The sequence below is a fragment of the Sturnira hondurensis genome, unplaced genomic scaffold (genome assembly GCF_014824575.4).
Source record: "Sturnira hondurensis isolate 20B ecotype Veracruz unplaced genomic scaffold, ASM1482457v3 Scaffold0021795, whole genome shotgun sequence".
NCBI lineage: Eukaryota > Metazoa > Chordata > Mammalia > Chiroptera > Phyllostomidae > Sturnira > Sturnira hondurensis.
The window spans coordinates 10,386,638-10,406,485 of NW_028094426.1; the positions used below are offsets into that span (position 1 = coordinate 10,386,638).

Sequence of the window (19,848 nt, forward strand, 5' to 3'; positions counted from 1 at the left end):
TATTTTCTGCTTCTCTCTCAATAATAGTGTTTGGTTTCTTGGATTAGGTTCATTTTCCATAAGCTTTCATCATAGACATAAATACAATAAACAAATTGGGAAAAGGAATTACAGATGCTAAAACCAGATGACTCTTGAGTTTTTCAACAATAAATGCCTGGATCAGTTGGTGCTAGACCCTGGGAGTTAAAAGACTGTATCCCAGGATGTCTTCTCACCCTACTCTACCAGATCAATAACAGGGTAAATGCTATTATAGAATAGGTGTAGAGGTTGCCTTTTTCTTTCTAATTCCCAGTCAAAATCTTTAAATGTACATTGAGTGCTGAGGCTTTCATTTCTCCCACTTCAGACATCATTTAGCTTTGAGGACATACTTAGTAATTTCTGCCTGGTCATAAACCCTGGGACTTTGAAAATAGAAATACTACCACAATTTCGATCATCACTTTAAATCCAAATTTGTGTAAACTGGGAAAGACTGAAATATGATTTGTAACAATTAATGTCAATGATAGGTCTGTAAATTTCTAATTACACACTATAATCTGAATCTATTTTTAACAGATAAAAGTTTAAACTAAAAAGATAAAGGTTTTGTTTCTGTAATTGCAATCAACCCTGATGAATGTAGTATGAAAATTAAATATCCCTCAAGTGTTCAAACACTCTGGAACTTTTTTTTAAGTATATATAAACTTTTATATATATATATCCATAAAATGCATTTAGAATGCAAGAGATGAAGCCACTCTTTCAAGCGTGGCTTGAATGACAAGGGTTTATCATTCAAAGGAAAGTCATCATTTATTACCTTATGAGTTTTCAGAAAAATAAATTTCACTTTCAATACTAGCAAAAATTAGGAAGTTGCCCTGGCTATATAAACCTTTAGGTTGCCTATTTCATTAATTACCTAGTTTCAGAAAAATCCAGAGGCTAAGGAGGTGTAATAGTTGTTAAATTTCTGCAGACGGAAGTGTTTTCTAAGTACTTCACCAACTAATAACTCCCTGTTGAGATTTTTGGATTAAACTCACGAAGTTATTAATAAGCTGTGATGCAAGAATGTGTTTGTTTTACTTGACACTTGAATCCAAGTTCAGGAAAAGTCTTGACATTTAACAAGCTCAACATATCTCAAAAATTAAAAGCTAGATAAAACACTTCAGTTTTTAAATGTACTAATTCTCTCATGTTCTATCATTATTTTTTAGTTACAAAACATCGCAATTTACTTGCGACATCTTCAATATTAAATGTTTTTATTGTTGTTTACTACCTGATTTATACACTTGAAACCACAAGATCTTTTTACTGTTCTGAGACTCAACAGTCAGTCTAAAATCAATTCAAAAATTTCCAAAGACAAAGGTTAGTTTAGGACCAATCTTGAACGGTTAACTGCACATTTAAATATTCTGCTAATATTTATAATTCACTGTAGGAATCGGCCTACAACAACGTATTTCCTATAAGGGATATTCCAATTAAGATGAGAAATAAACAAGCATGTCCTCTAAGGACAGAATTTTAAAATTACCTATAAGAGGAAAACATAGGGTAGGAGCCTTGGGGGAAAAATGAATACAAGAGAATCTTCAAAGACTAAACTGAGGGTATAATCCCGTGCGTACAATGACATCATAGGAGACGTTTTGGCTGGTGAAGAGACCACAGACAGTATAACAACCTCGCCTGTCGTAAAATTAAAATTGACAGATGTATTCCCACTCTTCCTTTCCAAAAAAGTAATCCTGTAGATTAGCAATCTGGGACTCTAATAGGAGCACTGATTTGCTCAGGTCTACACATGTTGTGTGTATCTAAAAATTACTGAATTTACAGACATACATGATGTTGGCAAAACACACCAAACACAGTAGCAAATATTATTTAGGGATTCATTCCCAAACAGACACTCCGAAACGAGCGTACAAGCTTACATCATTAAAAAAAATCGCGAAACTAATACAACTCCAGAAGGCAGAAACAGCACCCACACACTTTCCAACCTACACAAGGCCGATCTAGCGCGGCGAGATAAAGTAAGCACCCGGAATTAGGTCAGAATACCTGTCCTAAGAGGCAGGGCCGTCTTTTCACCAGCCAATCATATATCCGAGCTGCTTCTCTTTTGATTTCTACTGGTCGACAAAAGTGTCTATCAATGTCGTATTTGTATGCGTAATATTAGGGCGGGCTCTTAGCAGATCGTCAGCCAATTCACTACTGTCTTGGTGCGGAAGAGAGTCGGGTCTTGGAGTTCTTTGTTACTTTCTACATTTCCAGGACGTAGAAGTGCGAGGATCTTGAGCCCACAGGGACAGGAAGTGACGTAGGGATGGTGGAGGGGCGCGAGGTTTCAAGATGGCGGTTGTTGGGTAGCCGACCGGGAGCAGAGGTGAAGGCCCCTGCGAAATAAAAGAGGCGAGAGTCGTCCCCTCCCGGCTTCTTGCAGTCCCAGAGTCTGGCGGAAGTGTAAGTGTGCGAGATTGTCCCAATCGGATTATTCATCTTTTCCGTTCCTCCCTTGGGCTCGCGCTGTTGCCTCGGGACGGTAGGCCCCCTAGCCCCGCTCTTTCTCTCCGTATTAGGGGTCTCCCGGGTGCGGACTTGGGGGATCCCCGAGCCTGGGTCCGAGCGGCGACCACCGGTTAAGCGGCTGACTTCTCTCGGTTAGCTAGCGCCGCCTCATGTCTTTCCACGTTGATTGGTAGGTAGCCTTAGATTTGATGGTCAGGGTCAACCGTCGCCATGGTTTCGGCAGTTGCTGCTGCTGTTGCCTCGGGTGGAGATGGGCCCCGACTCCTTGGAACCTTTTTGGCTGTTTTGAGTTCCCTCATGGTTCTGTGGCCCAATTTCCCGATCGCCCCTGCTTTGAGACAGTTAAAGTAGTTTGCGCAGGCTAAGGCTCCAGCATCCTCTGTAAAAAAAATAAATTCTGTAATTCGTATTCTGGTTCAGTTTGGGAAAGATGAGTCAAAACAAGAGCCTGAGGGTAATTGAGCGAGGAAAGCAGAAAAGGTATGGATCATCAAAGATATGAGAGCTTGTATTTATACTAAATTTGTATGCTTCTGCCTTCCACAGCCCCCATTCAGTTTTTCTGAGAAGGAAACCCTTAACAGGCTAAATTAGTTAGCATTGGAACAGCTTTGGAACATTCAGCACCAGTGAAGGCAGTAGAACACTTGCTGAGAGAGTTATCGACTTGATAATGTCTGATAAAATCTTCATCAAGAAGGAATGGTGTCATTCTCTGACCTCCTAAAAATTTTGCCTGGGGCCCATAACTTCCATAGTAAAAGGTTTAACTTTTCGTTAGGCAAACCCTGTCGATTGTTTTGGCGCACCTAGGTTAACACATTTTTGAAATGCTGCTTTTTCAGACCCCCTCAGAGGCTTAAGGACGACCTTCAAGGGGCACATAATCTTACTAACCATATTTTGCCATGTATAACGTGCATCTGTGTGTGCTGCACACCCACACATTTTTGCCCCATACTTTCAGGGGAAAAAGCCCTTTCATTTTAATTTTTTAATTCAATTGTTTGTTTATTTATATTTAGATACTTGTTTTTTGTATTATAAAGGAATTTTAGCATTTTTAACATGGTACAAGAAATTTTACATAACAAATAATTACAAAACACAAAAACAGAAGTTATTTCAGGTATGACCCATGTGTAATGTGCATCTTTATCTTTACCTCAAAAATTTGGGCAAAAAGTGTGTGTTATACGTGGCAAAATGCAGTATACTGTAACCCAGTCATAGATATTTCCCCCCTTGCTTTCTCCCGCCTCACTGTAATCATTCTTACACTCCCCCCTCCCCCAACCCCTATGAAAGAGACTGCAAAACTGTCATTATCCAGAGCATTTTTGAGATCTTGCTGCCAGGCAGGTCATCAGTTTGGCTCAGATAAGCTCTAATATATTCTCATACAAATTTTCTACAGGTTTGGACACTCTTAGGTTGAAACTTTTTTTTTAATGAACAAGTGAACCACACAGATTATCAACATGGGACGAAGATCTACATCATCCACCAAGAGTGGGAAATTTATGAACCCCACGGACCAAGCCCGTAAGTATCCATTCATGTGGGTGATGAAGAGAAGTGGTGAAAAGTGCAAGCGCTAGGGCATCTGTTTCGTGATGCCCTAATTACCAGACCAGCAGTGCCAGGAGTCGGTTGTATGAAGTTAACCAGAGTTCTTGTGGGCACATGATTAAAACTGCAAAACATGCAACCAGACCCACATGGCAAAGGGTCACCAGTTTGATTTGCCAGTCAGGCCACGGGCATGGGTTACGGGTCCAGTCTGCGGTCAGGGTGGGCACGAGGGGCAACCAATGGATATTTGTCACATCAATGTTTCTCTCCCTCCTTTTCTCTCTCTCTAAAAATAAATAAAATCTTTAAAAAAATAGATAAAACTTCAAGTCATTCAAAAAATCGTCCATATTTCTGATTTGATTCTACTTGCAAAGTAGAATTGGCTTAAGCCTTCTTTTTGTATTTGGGATTTTGAATAAATTGGTTTGTCAAGTTCTTGTGTAATATTTTATGGCATCATTTTTTCTTCGGGGTTTCTAATTATTAAGAAAACCAAAAATTGTTGATATTTTTAGTTGACAATATTAGAACAGTGCTAGTGACACAGTGGGGAGAGGCCAGGGATGCTGCGCAGCCCGGCCATGGGCAGGGCGGGCCCGCAGTTCACGTTATCTGTGTTAGAAGGTGCTTTAACAGCTGTAATAGTTTTAAAGGTTTATGTTCTTTCTCTCCCTCAAGGAAAAGAAGCCCGGAAGAGAGAATTAAAAAAGGTATGGGTTTCAGATGCATCAAATTAGTTATCCATGTTGTTTGGCACATCTTGTCATTTGGGATTAGCGGATTTCAAAATAACATTTCCAGTTATTTGTCAGAAAATATACTTTACACTTTTTATAACAAGCCATAAAATTTCAAAGTACCATACAGATAGATGCTCCTTGACTTAAGATGGGGTTACTGTTATGTCCCAATATATCCATCATAAGTTGGAAAATGTCTTAATTCAAAATGCTTTTAATATTTCTGACCTTACCAGACAGCACAGTGTAGCCCACCTTACCTTAAACATGCTCAGAATTTTTACATTAGGCTACAGCTAGGCAAAATTAGCTTGCCTACTGCCCAGTATCATGAGAGACTGTCGTGTTACATATGGCCAGCCCAGGTAAAGATCAAAATTTAAAGTACGGTTTCTGCTGAATTGGTATCACTTTAGCATCATCGTCAAGTCAGAAGTCAAACAGTGGTCGGGGACCATCTGTACCTGGAAACTGACCTGACCTTGCATATAAGCTCACAGCAAGGTGGCTGGTTAACTTTCCCAGTGAGTCAAATAACTACTTTTGAAAGCAACTCATTTTTGGTAGTTATTAAAACATACTACTTTGTTAATGGCCACTGAATTAGTGAATGAAAATAAATGTGATACAAAGTAGCTTTGTCTGTTCATTTTCCTGGTTATGTAGCTGTTGAGCTTGTCACAAAGTGCTTCCCAGAATAGGGGAGGATGTACTTTTTAGCATCATGGCCTTAATACATTCAGAAAAGTTAGGTTTTTAATTGTTTTTAATTGTGTGTTCTTGTTATATTAACATTAAATCCTGCAAAACTTTTCTCTGGTATATAATTTTAGAATGTAGCTGACACCTTTGTTTATTAAAAAAATGTTTTCAGTAACTACATCTCTCAAATACTTCCCTCAGAGAGCACATGTAAAAATAAATAACATTTATTTACCTTTTTGTATAAAGATGAAACAGTTTTGAGTAAAAAAATTATATAATTTCTCGTGGATGAAACAAGTGATCAAGATCGCGATTTGATTCCCAGTCAGGGCACATGCCTGGGTTGCAGGCCGGTTTCCTACAGTCCAACTCCCAGCAGGGGACGCACGAAAGGCAACCGTACACTGATGTTTCTCTCCCTCTTTCCTTCCCCTCTAAAGATAAGAAATAAATAAAAAATATTTTTAAAAAGATTTTTAAAAAAATAAGTGATCAAGAAACCAAAAAGTTCAACCTCAGTTTAGATTCTTGAAGCACATTGAAATAAAAACTCCTCATTAGTGTCCAGCTTCTTCACATACTGCTATTGCCTTTTTCTAAGAACAAAAAACAGCGCATGATGGTACGAGCTGCAGTTTTGAAGATGAAGGATCCCAAACAGATTATCCGGGACATGGAGAAATTGGATGAAATGGGTAAGAATATGTTAAAGGGCCAAATTTGATAGTGGAGACAATAGTCTGATACACAGAGGCAGGCAGATAATGAGTGGAAGCAACAGAGGCATGTGCAAAAGCAAAGCATGGTGGCATTTGATGCTTGAATGTATTTTAATGTCAGAAAGACAAACCGCAATGGTAGGGAGTCATTGTAATCTGCAGATGTCATTGGAGTAAGCGCGAAGCCATTATTCAGCCTGCGCTAATTGTTGTTAGGAGGGATTGAACACCCACTTTGGCCAGCTCACTTTTTGAGAGGAGACAGAAATCTGGCTTCTGAAGTTCCTTTGGGGTTTTTTATTTGTCTTGTTTTGTTTTGTAATGCTAGCAACTACCACATAAATCTGTTAGACCACCATGAGTATACCAGTTTTCCACATTTTCCAGTGAGATCCAAAGATACTTGACTGCTTAGTAAGGATGTAGCTGAAATCATCAAATACCAATATTAAATATTAGGATCCCCCTTTTCACATTTCATAGAATAATTTTATTCAGTCCCTTTATCTACATCTTCACACTTGATCTTAGCCAAAAGGCCGAGAAGCAATATCTACATCTTCAGTATCCCTGCTTTGTCATTACTAGAAGCACATGAGGTAACTGCATCTTACCTTTCCTTGCATCTAAGGTATTTAAAGAATCGTATGTGATGCTACCCCTGGAAATTTTATCCCAACCCACAAATACCAATTTTCTTAACATTAGAACATAGGATTTTTTAATAGAAGTTTTCCAGTGTGCAAGAATAAAGTGCTCAAGTCAACTATGTACTTTTCAGCAGTCAGCTTTTTGCCAATTGTCTTCTGTCCCCTGCCACTTTTTAAAATTATATATTAAAGGAATCTTTATAAGTTTCATTTACAAAAGTACCCAAAAAGTTTCAGTGGTTTGCCAAAAAACAGTGAAAAAGTTACAGTGGATCTCTTCACTGATGCATTAAATAGGGTTCAAAAAAATCCAGGTATGTGAGGGTGCAGAGTTACAAGCTCTCTAACATGATGTGGCTGAGCCTGTGCACTGAGTTCTGGGCCAGACTGTGTGATGCCCAGTCCTTCCCAGTCCTGAATTGATTTATGTGGCTTAATCACACGAGGAGTACTGTGGTGTAAGACCATACCTTCTGGTTTTGAATAAATCGCCAAGATTAATAGTTAATGGGATTTAGGGAAGAGGATAATTAAACTTGTTATTCTTTAAGAAAAAGGAGAAGGGAACATTGTTTATCAGCACCATAATTACAATTTATAAAACTCAGTACAAACTACTTTAAGGGGAAAAGGGCATATATTGACTCTTATAACTTGGAAATCCTGATGCCATTATCAAGCCTGTCCATCTCTGGCCTTTTGTCTGTTAGCTTTGTTCAGCATACTGCTAATGAATTTCTTGAGATGGGAGACAAAATATATATGTGGAATGTAGTGGCGGTTGGGAGACAAGACCACGGATAGCTCTCCATTTATTTCATTCCTGCTTGTGAGAGCGTCTCCTCCACATCTACATTTAAAGGCCTCGGACAAGGATCTGGCCCCAGTCTGGATCCTGTGCCATTTGATCTCTGAGTCAGTCACTGGCAAGGGTGATGGAGGGGGGCGGGTGTGACTAACCAGGCAGGCCGAGAGTCTTGTGCTAATCCCTCCTGGGACAGAGGCCCTGAAATTAAGGCCCATTAACATGGGTTATATGGTAGCTAGACGAAGAGCACCAGTCCTTTATAAAAGTGATAAGCCAGATACCACTGGGTATTTAGTTTGTGATCCCCTTTAATCATCAGGCCTTTGTTGTGAAGTAGTTAATGTCCACATTTTGCAGATGAAGAAGCTGAAAATAAGAGAATTCAAATGATGTGCCCAAGATCTCAAAATTAAATGACAGAGTCAATGTAGTGTGTAAACCCAAGTCTGCCTGGCTGAAGCTTAACTGTATTAGCATAGAGGGGTAAAAATGGATTTTTATTGCAAAGATGAAAAATAATTGGGTGACATTTTTTAGAAAGGAAAGTGGCCATCTTAAAGGGATGGAATTTTCATAAGTATGAATTGCAGTTCTTTAGAAATGAAAGGATATATCTGATGTCTAGCCCCCTTTTAAAATTTCTAGCATATAAGTTTTTGATGAAATGGTACAGTCTATTGATAACCTAAATAAAATGACCTTTTTGTGTTTAATTCCATAATCTCTTTTCTCTCAGAGTTTAACCCAGTGCAACAGCCACAGTTAAATGAGAAGGTGCTGAAAGACAAGCGTAAAAAACTGCGTGAAACCTTTGAACGAATTCTTCGGCTCTACGAGAAAGAGAATCCAGATATTTACAAAGAACTGAGGAAGCTAGAAGTGGAGTATGAACAGAAGAGGGCACAGCTTAGCCAATATTTTGATGCTGTCAAGGTAACCAAGTTTCTTTAGAAAGAGGAACTAAAGTGTTATGTTTAGATTTGCTCTTCAACTTGTTAATGGGAGAATTGATTATTGAGCCTCTTCCTCTTGGCAGTTTCTTGGCAAACTGAACACGTACAAGAGAAGTTAATCCATCTGCCAATACAGTACTAGCCAAAAGCTGGGAATGGCTCAGATAGTCTTAAATCTTAAAAACATCCTGAACCTCTGTGGTTGTGGTTCCATTTCTGTGAAATTCTTGAACAGGCAAAAAATTTGTAGCAGCGATTATCTTGGGATAGTGTTAGGGACTGACTGGGAACAAGTATGAAATGCTATATGTATTTGTCAGAACTCACTGATTTTATTATACATGTCATTGTAAATTTACCTCAAAAATGTAAAAAACCTGAATGCTATCATTTTCGTAAAGCAGGTAATATGGGTTCCATTTACAGAAGAAGGAAACTAAGAACTTGCTTAGTCATGCAGCTAGTATGTGGCAGAAACTCTTCAAAGGCTGACTAATTTTAGAGCCCGACCTCTGCCACTGGAAACATGCTGAGTTAATTGATACGTGTTATTTATTTTCCAGAATATTAAATAGAATGACTCTAGTACTAGAAACTTTACCAGTTGGACTTCTCTAAACAGCAGTTATTTCAAACCAAAACCAACAAGAATTGATACCGGGAGGAGAAAAAAAACTGAGTTTGGTTCTTTTAGAGGAGATAGATTATTTTCAGTATTGAAGAGGCTTGTTCTTGTTTTTGTTTTTTGAGATGTTCATGTTAGGTGAAAAGCAAATCCAGGTTATAGAACAGCTGATTGAACTTCTCATGTTGATAGATTACTCTTACTGTACTACTGAAAGTTTCTCTCTGTTTCAGAATGCTCAGCACGTGGAAGTGGATAGTATTCCTTTGCCAGATATGCCGCATGCACCTTCTAACATTTTGATCCAGGATATTCCACTACCTGGTGCCCAGCCTCCCTCCATCCTTAAGAAGACCTCAGCCTATGGGTACGCGGGAGCATAACCAAATAGCATGTATTAAAAGCACCTCTTGACTGTCTAGAGCCAAAATTAATGCAGTGGGAAATAAAAGACAAAGTGAATGAATATAAGCAGTGCCTCATTTGATTAAAGATGAAATTTTAAAATTCCTTGAAAATTGTTTAGAAAAGTAAATACCACTGTTAACATGATTACTGTGAAATTTTCTTTGCAGACCTCCAACTCGGGCAGTTTCTATTCTTCCTCTTCTTGGACATGGTGTTCCACGTTTGCCCCCTGGCAGAAAACCTCCAGGTCCACCCCCTGGCCCACCTCCTCCTCAAGTCTTGCAAATGTATGGCCGTAAAGTGGGCTTTGCCCTTGATCTTCCCTCTCGTCGGCGAGATGAAGACATGTTATATAGTCCTGAACTTGGTAAGGGGTGCTTGTTCCTTTTGCTCTTAAAAGCTACCCAGCTTTTACATTGGCCCTGTTTTTACATCTTGTCCACCACCCTCAGAATTGGGAAATAAATGAGAATACCATATGGATAAATCGTAGGATCTACCTACATAAAAGCATCCTACATAGCAAAGTATAGAAATGTTTGTTGTGTTTTAAATTAGGCTATTCTTAGAAATATCGCCTACTACCAGTTCCCTAAGATGTGGATACCTGTTTCCCTTCAGCTTTATTGTCACAGACTATAGAGTTTCGCCGTGTGCACAGTGATTTTGTATATATAACTTCTAAATGTGATTTGTTTTCAAATCTGAATCTTTTAAATTGCCAAATGAAAATATTGTCAGCCTATCCAAATAGCCCAGATCTGCACAGAAGTTTTTTAAACAATTAGATTATTGTCACATAATGAGCATAATTCTCTGTGTTTTGGGGGTACCATGTAGTGGAGGAACCAGTCACATTACCCATCCCCTGCTCCCTCCTCCCTTTCCAGCTCAGCGGGGTCATGATGATGATGTCTCCAGCACCAGTGAAGATGACGGCTATCCTGAGGACATGGATCAAGACAAGCATGATGACAGTACTGACGACAGCGACACTGACAGATCAGATGGGGAAAGTGAAGGGGATGAATTTGTGCACCGCGATGATAATGAAAGAAACAACAGTGAAGAAAAGAAATCAGGTATGTGCGGATGGAGGTTGCATGGTATTGATCAGTAAATGGGACACAGGCAGAAGGTCCTGACTTCTTAATACATGTGTGAAAGTAATTGTGGGCTCCTTGAACGGAAAGGTCAGAGCTGCATTCATCTTTATGTCTCAGCAATCTCAAAGTTCCTGACAATAAATACTGATGGATTTTCTTTTTAAAAAACAGTGTATGTAATAAAAATGTCTATGTAATAAAGTTTACTTTTGAGGGAAATGATAATAGCTCTTCAACAGCATAAAGATGTGCTCTCATGGGTATGTATAGGAAAGAAAGAATAACCACATAACTGTTGAGAAAACCATATTCAGATTGTTGTTCTTTAATGAGTCTATTTAAATACCTACATTTGAAGCCCCTTAAATTGTATGTGATTGGGGTATATTATTTGAACCAGAGCCAGAATTATAACGCAGGTATGCCTTTGAGTAGAGTCATGACTCAATGGAACGTATCCATAATGTGTGTGTTTGATTATTATAAATTCAGACTGAGTTACATGTACTTTTAAAGTAGTTAACACATTCATCAAGAAAATTTGAGCCATTGTAATAGGTATTGAGCAGTACAAAATGTATGATGTGTCGCATCTCAATGGTCTTAGAGCTGCTTTTGGAATTGTTTTAGTACCAGCAAGTCCATATTTATGTATTAGTTAATGCTAAAAATATTATCATTTATAATAATGATAGGTTTTTCTCCTATTTCTTAAGAATTATGGTTGCAAATCAAAAAGCTAGTTGAACAGAGTGGGTAGAGAGAGCCAGTAATGAAAAATTACAGAGGGCCCTTAACGTAGGAACAAGTACTAGGAAGTAGAAAGCTGTTAGAGCCACAGCAGCTGCATTTCTTCTGGGACTGCGGTCTGCCTCGTCTTCCTCTTTCTGACAACTGGTGTTTTTAATATGGACTCATCAGTGCCGTCTTGCTGAAAATGGCTGTCCTGTGATTCAGTGGTGATTCAGCTAATATGTACTGAGTTTTTCCTATATGCAAGGCATTTTGTAGGTACTAAGGATATAAACAAAACTAAAGCCCTTCCCACATGGAACTCCTACCCTTCTGTGTTTACCAAGTAAGAAAGCTTCTAACATTGTATCATCTAGTATGATGTTGAAAAGCATCCAGTGAATAACTTTTTTTTCCCAGTTAAGAAGTTCCCTTCTAGTTTGCCAAGAGCTTCTGTCGTAAATACTTTCTAAGCATCTGTTGGGGTATTGTTAATGGGTTTTTTTTCTTAAGTTGTTTATTGTAATGACTTGCATTAAAAGTTTTCTAGGATAAAAGGTGAAATACTTACCTTATAGCTTGTCTAATGTTAAACTATCCTACATTTCTGGGACCAATCTTACGTGTTTACAGTTTTCTTCCTTTTTTTAAAACACTATCTGATTAAATTTGCTTATATTTTATGTTGGCCAGTAGGTTAGTTTTGGTGTCAGTATTATGCTGACTTCATGACTTCTGGACAGCATTCTCTTTTCCTATGTACTTTTGCAGGAAGTTTCTGTAGTGTAATCTTTGGCTGAATTTCCTTGTAAAATTATTTCATCCAGGTGCCCTTCAGTGAACACAGATCTTTGGTTCATTTCTGTTTCTTCCAGTCTTACCACTTCTTTGACCAATTTTAGTAACTTATATTCTTCTAAAAAAATGTTTGTTATTTTTATCTGTGTATTCAGTTTTATTGGCAAAAAGATGTTAGTATGTCTGTCTTATTCTGTGCATATCTTCTGCCAGGTTTTACAACAAATTTGCAGGCAACATTCGTGTCTAGTAATTTATAGTATTTGTTCTCTGGTAAGCATTTACTGAATTGTGTTGATGCCAATTCCACCCCCACCCTCCTCTGGCACCTTAGGTCTGAGTGTACGGTTTGCAGATATGCCCGGGAAATCAAGGAAGAAAAAGAAGAACATTAAGGAGCTGACCCCTCTTCAAGCCATGATGCTTCGAATGGCAGGTAAGGCACGAAAAGAGTGGTGAGTCTCCCTTTGGTATTTCCTCTTGCCAGGTGCTTACGTATGTTTTTCTATTTAGTATCCCAACAACCCTGAAATAAATTATAAATCCTCGTTTTACAAAAGGTCAGGTTTGGAGACATTAAAGTACCCAGAGTTACATGTAATTAGTAAGTGGTGGAACTGACATTTAAATCCAGGTCTGTCTTATTCTAAAGCCTACTAGCATAGACGAGTGGAATAGTATTTGATTCTTTACCTTAGGTATTTTATACAAGACTATTTGGTTGTTTATTTTCAGAAAGCATTTACTGAGCATGTGTCTTCAGGCAGCACACTTTTACAGGCTATAAAAAATTAACTCCATTTACCTGGTTTGAATATCTTTCAGGTCAGGAAATCCCTGAGGAGGGTCGGGAAGTAGAGGAATTTTCAGAGGACGATGATGAAGGTGATTCTGATGATTCTGAAGCAGAAAAGCAGTCACAAAAACAGCATAAAGAGGAATCTCTTTCTGATGGCACATCTTCACAGCAACAAGCTCCCCCGCAGTCTGTCCCCCCTTCTCAGATTCAGGCACCTCCCATGCCAGGACCACCTCCTCTTGGACCACCTCCTGCTCCACCTTTACGACCTCCTGGACCGCCTACTGGTCTTCCTCCTGGGCCACCTCCAGGTAAGCATTTACATGCTATAAATAAATAATTAGGTCTACATGTGGTTAGAGTGAAGTCATTCCAAAAAATACGTATTGTTAGTGGTGTTTTCTTTTCCTCCTAGTGCAGTTACCTAGAAATCAAGGGTTCTTGGGGGACGAGTGCGACTGGTTTGTTCTTTCAGCATTCTTTGATTATGATGCCATTAGGCAGAAACTGAGTATATAGCTGAGAGTTTCTTTTGATACTACTTTTTAATATGACAGGTTGACCCTATTCAAGATTGGTAGCCAGTGAGACTAGGACACAGTAAATGCTCTGTCCTGTCCCTTGGTTTGGGGGTTATTGGATGTCGGTGTAATCTTTATAGTTGGAGACAAAAGTGATAGGTATTAATCACATCTTCAGCTTAAAAAATATGTTTATTTACAGTATGAAATAACATATACAACTTCTTGGCTCTTTATGATTTTATTCCTTCTCTATAGCCAATTAAGTTTTCTTCAGTTGACTTCATCCTTTTCCTGTTAGTTCAAAGCAAAATGGCCTATCTTAATGACATTCTTTGTGGTCCTCAAATTTATCATAATGAGTTTCAGAAGATCACTGAAGCACTTGATTTTGTAGTCCATTTTCAGCTCATGGTGGAACCATTTAAGAATTCCTTTTGCCCTGGCAGGTGTGGTTCAGTGGGTTGAGTACCAGCCTGCAAAGCAAAAGGTCACCAGTTCGATTTCCAGTCAGGGCTCATGCCTGTGTTGTGGGCCAGAGCCCCAGTTGGGAGCGCGTGAGAGGCTGCCAGTAGAAATTTATCTCCCTTCTTTTTCTCCTCCCTTCCCCTCTTTCTAAAAATAACTAACTAAATAAAATCTTTTTAAAAAATAAATATTTAAGAATACGTTGTTGATTATGCTATTACAATTGTCCCATTTTTCTCTCCCCTTTGTCCCCTTCCACTCTGCACTTCCCCTCCCACCCGCATTCCCCCGCTTTAGTTCATGTCCCTGGGTCATACATATCAGTTCTTTGGCTTCCCCATTTCCCATACTACTCTTAGCCTCCCCCTGTCTATTTTGTACCTACCATTTATGCTTCTTAGTCGTTATGCCTNGTCGGGGGCCCTGTCCTGCCCGACCCCGCTCACTGCTGGCTCCGCCCCTCTTACCGTCCCCGTTGAACGGTTAGATGTAGTCGGACTTCTGTATAATTCAATTTTCTGTCCTTTGGTTGTGTCTTTGTTTCTCCAATCCTTTGTTTTATTCAAACTTGGTTGTAGGAGAAGGCACAGTGTTTCCACCTATGCCTCCATCTTGGCGGAAGTCGTCCATGTGATTTCCATTTCTGTGATTTTGTTCCTGTCCTAGTTGTTTGCATAGTTTTTGTTATTGTTTTGTAGGTTCTGTTGTTGGTAGTTATGAGTTTGTTGTCATCATACTGTTCATATTTTTCATCTTCTTTTTCTTAGATAAGTCCCTTTAACATTTCATATAATAAGGGCTTGGTGATGATGAACTTCTTATCTGAACTTGACCTTATCTGAGAAGCACTTTATCTGCCCTTCCACTCTAAATGAAAGCTTTGCTGGATAGAGCAATCTTGGCTGTAGGTCTTTGCCTTTCTTGACTTGGAATACTTCTTTCCAGCCCCTTCTTGCCTTCAAGGTCTCTTTTGAGAAATCAGCTGATAGTGTTATGGGAACTCCTATGTAGGTAACTGTCTCCTTTTCTCTTGCTGCTTTTAAGATTCTCTCCTTATCTTTAATGTTGGCTAATGTAATTATGACATTCCTTGCTGTGTGTTTTCCTTGGGTCCAACTTCTTTGGGACTCTCTGAGCTTCCTGGAATTCCTGGAAGTCTATTTCTTTTGCTAGATTGAGGAATTTCTCCTTCATTATATTTTCAAATAACTTTTTAGTTTCTTGCTCTTCTCCTGGCACCTCTGTGATTCAGATGTTGAAATGTTTAAAGTTGTCCCTGAGATAAAGCCTCTCCTCCTTTTTTTGAATTCTTGTTTATTCATTCTGTTCTGGTTGAATGTTTATTTCTTCCTTCTGGCCCACACCATTAATCTGAGTCCCGGTTTCCTTCTTGTCACTGTTAGTTCCCTGTATATTTTCCTTTATTTCACTTCACATGTCCTTCATATCTTCCTTTATTTTGAGGAAATACTCAGTCATTTCTGTGAGCATCCTGATTACCAGTGTTCTGAACTCTGCATCTGATAGGTTGGCTACCTCCCTGTTGCTTAGTTCTTTCTCTGGAATTTTGATCTGTTCTTTCATTTGGGCTATATTTCTTTGTTTTGGCAAACCTGTTATGTTGTAAGGGGTGGAACCTTAGGTATTCACTAGGATGGGGCAACCCACATTGCTGCATTGTGGCACTGTATGTGAAGGAGGGGTCTGAGAGGGAGTAGTACCAGTTGCTAGCTTGTTCGGCTCTCGCTCCACTTCCTGTCACTTCCCACAAGAGGATTTTATTCTTTTAGGTGCTGATTCCAGGATGGGTGGGCTTGTGTACATTCTAGGACCCTATGGGTCTCTCCAACACTCTCCTGTGAGGCTGGGAGTTTCTCACTTCACCCCAACCCCCTACAGGTTTTTACAGCCAGGGGTTTTGAGCCTTTAATATCCCACGCTGGAACCCTGGGTTGTGCGATTTGTCTTGCTCCCCAGTTGTTCCTCCCAGCTTAAACTCACATGAATGTGGGACCAGCAGTCCACTAGCTGCCACCTGCCTGGGTCTGCCTCCTTGTTGTGCATCCTTTCCACCCCCACTCCCTGTCTCCACCTGTCCTACCAGTCTAGATGAATGTTTTTTTAAAACTCCTCGGTTGTTGGGCTTCCATATAGTTTTCTGACAGTCGTGGTGGTTCTTTTGTTTTTCAGTTGGTTGTGTGAAGAAGCAAAGCATGTCTACCCACACCTCCATCTTAGCTGGAACTTAAAATAAGTTAAAATTTTTTTTCGCATCTTCATAATGTTTCTAGCCCAACAGAGCTGTCATTGAGTATGCTTGTTGTCAGTGCTGGGTAACAAAGAGGTGATTCGTAAGAAATTGAGTACTCTCTCTCTGGTGCTCAAATATTGTTGGATGAATTCTGCTTCTACACATTTCAGTCAATTTTTGAAGTTACCTGATTTTAGGTCAGAGTGATACATCAAACCACATCTGAGTTACCTTTATTTGTTAACCATAATTACTACTTCATATATATTCATTTGACATTAATTTATGATTTTTCTCTTTTCAGGAGCTCCTCCATTCCTGAGACCACCTGGAATGCCAGGACTGCGAGGGCCTTTACCTCGACTTTTACCTCCAGGACCACCACCTGGCCGACCCCCCGGCCCTCCCCCAGGTCCACCTCCAGGTCTGCCTCCTGGCCCTCCTCCTCGGGGACCCCCGCCAAGGCTACCTCCCCCTGCACCTCCAGGTAAAGCTTTTGGTCCATAACAAACACTGTCTCCTATACAGTGTGGGGCACAGTAGGTTTATAGTTGCGAGTGCAAGAAACACAGCTATTCTTGTATTATTATTAATTATTGCATTATTTTCTATATGAACAACAACTGTAAACCTGTTTTTGCCCCATCCTGTGTATTTCATTTGCTGCAGGACATATTTTTATATTTTAGTATCCTGAAATAAAGGAGTATCTTAAAATGGTGCTTTTTAATTGCTGTTAACCTGGATTGAACTTGGGTTCATCCACAGAGTATTTGCATTGATTCCACCTATTACTTAAATTCTCCATTTGAGCCCTGACCAGCATGACTCAGTGGGTTGGGTGTCATCCTAGGCCAGAGGGTCACCAGTTCAATTCCTGGTCAAGGCACATACCTGCGTTGTGGGCCAGGTCCTGGGTTTGGGACATGCGAGAGGCAACCAATCCATGCTTCTCTCCCTCATTTTCTCCCTCCCTTCCCCTTTCTCTAAAAATAAATGAATAAAATCTTTTTAAAACATTCTTCAAGTTTTTTAGATCTTATAACTGTAGTGATTCCATACATCTGCATTAAGTACCAATTAATGTTCAAAATCACAAGGGAGATTTTTTCCTTCAACCCAGTATCAGTGCTGGTATGCAGATTTTCTTGTCTTTTTATGTGTGGCAAGTACCTCTGGTTTACTGCGCCAACTGCCACAGTTTAATGTAAAGATCATTTCTATTAAAAAATCTTTACATTAAAGATCTCCAAGCTGGGACCTTTTTTTCCCTTCTTCTCAGTTGTATGTGCAATATTTATGACTTTGTATGAGCTGTAGCATCATAGATTTGATAAAATTGGGTGTTTGATATTCAGTCTTGAAAGTGGCATTTGAAGAAAAGTTAAACCTGCTGTTCTTGATAAAATGATGATGATAGTCTAAACCATCAATGAAACCTGAATTATTTTCCAGGAATGGTGACTTAGTTGTGATTAGTTGCAGTATCTCATTTCCCACTTACAGAGTTACCATTTTGGGGAGAAGTGATGTGGACGTCACTAAATAATGCATGGGAATCAAACCTAACCTTGTCTGTACTATACAACTGGGACAGACTCTTAGACTGTCACGTTTGAAATGTAACCATTTTGAAGTCATATTTGAAGCCAGTTGGTGATTTCAGTTTTACTTTATATTTTAAAGTAGTGCATTATGTAGAGGAAGAAAACACAATTACTATAAATACAAAATACAGACTGAAGATGAATCTTGTTTTATAATAAAATATTTCTTATTATCAATATTTTTGAGTTTTAAATAGCAAGCAGCATGATTTCAGCTTACTTTATGTAAATTGTCCATTTTTTTAAAGTTGTCAGCCTATGTTTTTAACATCCTTAATCAGTTATATTCTGGTTCCTGCGGTGTTTAGCAGCCTGTTTTCTCCTTCATGTAGGTATCCCTCCACCACGCCCTGGCATGATGCGCCCACCTTTGGTGCCTCCACTCGGACCTGCCCCACCTGGGCTTTTCCCACCGGCTCCCTTGCCAAACCCAGGAGTTTTAAGTGCTCCACCCAACTTGATTCAGCGACCCAAGGCGGATGACACAAGCGCAGCCACCATTGAGAAGAAAGCCACAGCAACCATCAGTGCCAAGCCACAGATCACTAATCCCAAAGCCGAGATTACTCGATTTGTGCCCACCGCACTGAGGGTCCGTCGCGAGAATAAAGGGGCTAGTGCTGCTCCCCAAAGAAAGTCAGAGGATGATTCTGCTGTGCCTCTTGCCAAAGCAGCTCCCAAATCTGGTCCATCTGTTCCCATCTCAGTACAAACTAAGGATGATGTGTATGAAGCTTTTATGAAGGAGATGGAAGGGTTACTGTGACAGCTTTGATGCCCAAACACCTTCTGTTTCACATCATTTGTTCATAGAGAAAGGGGCTCTTGGGAAACTTAGGCAGAAGAGCCACTTTCGTTGTCAGGGTATTTTCTAATTTCAGTTGAAGGCGTATCTTAAAGTTTAGCCTTGTTCAGAATTCGCTGCATAGCAGAGAGCATTTCACTCAGAATAGGTTGGTTACTGAAGCAGTTCTGCCGACATCCATTCCCTTTCATGAAATGCCGCCATTTTCATCCTGTTTCTTCTCTCCAGTTCTTTGGAAATGTGATCAGGGGAATCTTTGTTACTTGTTCCTATTCTCTTGTGTGCGGTGGGCACTGGAGTAGATATTTTGAGGGGAAACAGTTTATTTCACCCCATCTTGCCTTTTTGTTTATTTTTAATATTTTCCTGTAAATATTTTGTAATATTGTAGTGAAATGGATCACATCATCATTTCCTAATAGCAAGATGTGTGGGAAGCAAATGTACAATTCTTTGATTAAAATTATTTCCCACTAACCTAAACTTTGAGTGTTTCATGAAATAAATATAAATAAATGTTCTACTGCAAGATCCTCTGAGTTCCTGATAATGTATAAACATGATATCTTTTTTATGGTCAGAAAAGAAGTATTTAAAACTTGGGTGTAAAGTTACTACCATTTATGACACAAAATGAGAATCTTACTGAAAATGTGGTTAAGCTAGGTTCTAAATATAAAGAATTCTTTTCCTTCAGGATTACCATGTTGACTTTAGAAAAATTGAGAGGTGTTATTTATTGCTAAGAACACATTCGGTCTTATTCTCAAAGATCGCTTGCTTCCCCCAGAACTTGTGGGAATGATACTGATTGAATGGCACACCTTTTAAAACATTTCAAAACTATTAGAGTCAGAAAAGGTTACTCTTTTTCAAATGTGTTTTAAAAGCAAATAAATTGAATAAGAATGCTTAACATTAATTTACATTGCTACTATTTTCTTTACAAAGTAATCACTAATCTACCATATAATTTTAGGGCATGACTTTAACAATATTTTCCCCATTTTACATATGAGAATAAGCTA

General features: G+C 39.2%; 1 protein-coding gene across 2 annotated transcripts; it reads left to right on the top strand.

Moving 5' to 3' along the window:
* Positions 1–2,287: 2,287 nt before the first annotated feature.
* On the top strand, positions 2,288–19,504 carry WBP11 (WW domain binding protein 11). Of its 2 annotated transcripts, XM_037033764.1 has the most exons (12): positions 2,288–2,481; positions 3,965–4,092; positions 4,804–4,835; positions 6,172–6,265; positions 8,484–8,680; positions 9,559–9,692; positions 9,901–10,100; positions 10,624–10,815; positions 12,704–12,805; positions 13,195–13,479; positions 16,713–16,895; positions 18,348–18,781. In XM_037033764.1, exons 2-12 carry the CDS (start codon positions 4,029–4,031, stop codon positions 18,779–18,781), a joined length of 1,917 nt encoding a protein of 638 aa, XP_036889659.1. In that variant the 5' UTR covers positions 2,288–2,481; positions 3,965–4,028. The 2 variants fall into 2 exon arrangements, with proteins under 2 accessions (XP_036889659.1, XP_036889660.1); XM_037033765.1 differs by lacking the exon at positions 2,288–2,481 and having other exon boundaries at positions 4,029–4,092; positions 18,348–19,504.
* Positions 19,505–19,848: the final 344 nt, after the last annotated feature.

Coding starts and splice junctions, on each gene's coding strand:
- WBP11 (XM_037033764.1), top strand. CDS start 4,029: ATGGGACGAAGATCTACATCATCCACCAAGAGTGGGAAATTTATGAAC. Junction 6,266..8,483: donor GGAGAAATTGGATGAAATGG/GTAAGAATATGT, acceptor CTTTTCTCTCAG/AGTTTAACCCAGTGCAACAG. Junction 12,806..13,194: donor CATGATGCTTCGAATGGCAG/GTAAGGCACGAA, acceptor AATATCTTTCAG/GTCAGGAAATCCCTGAGGAG.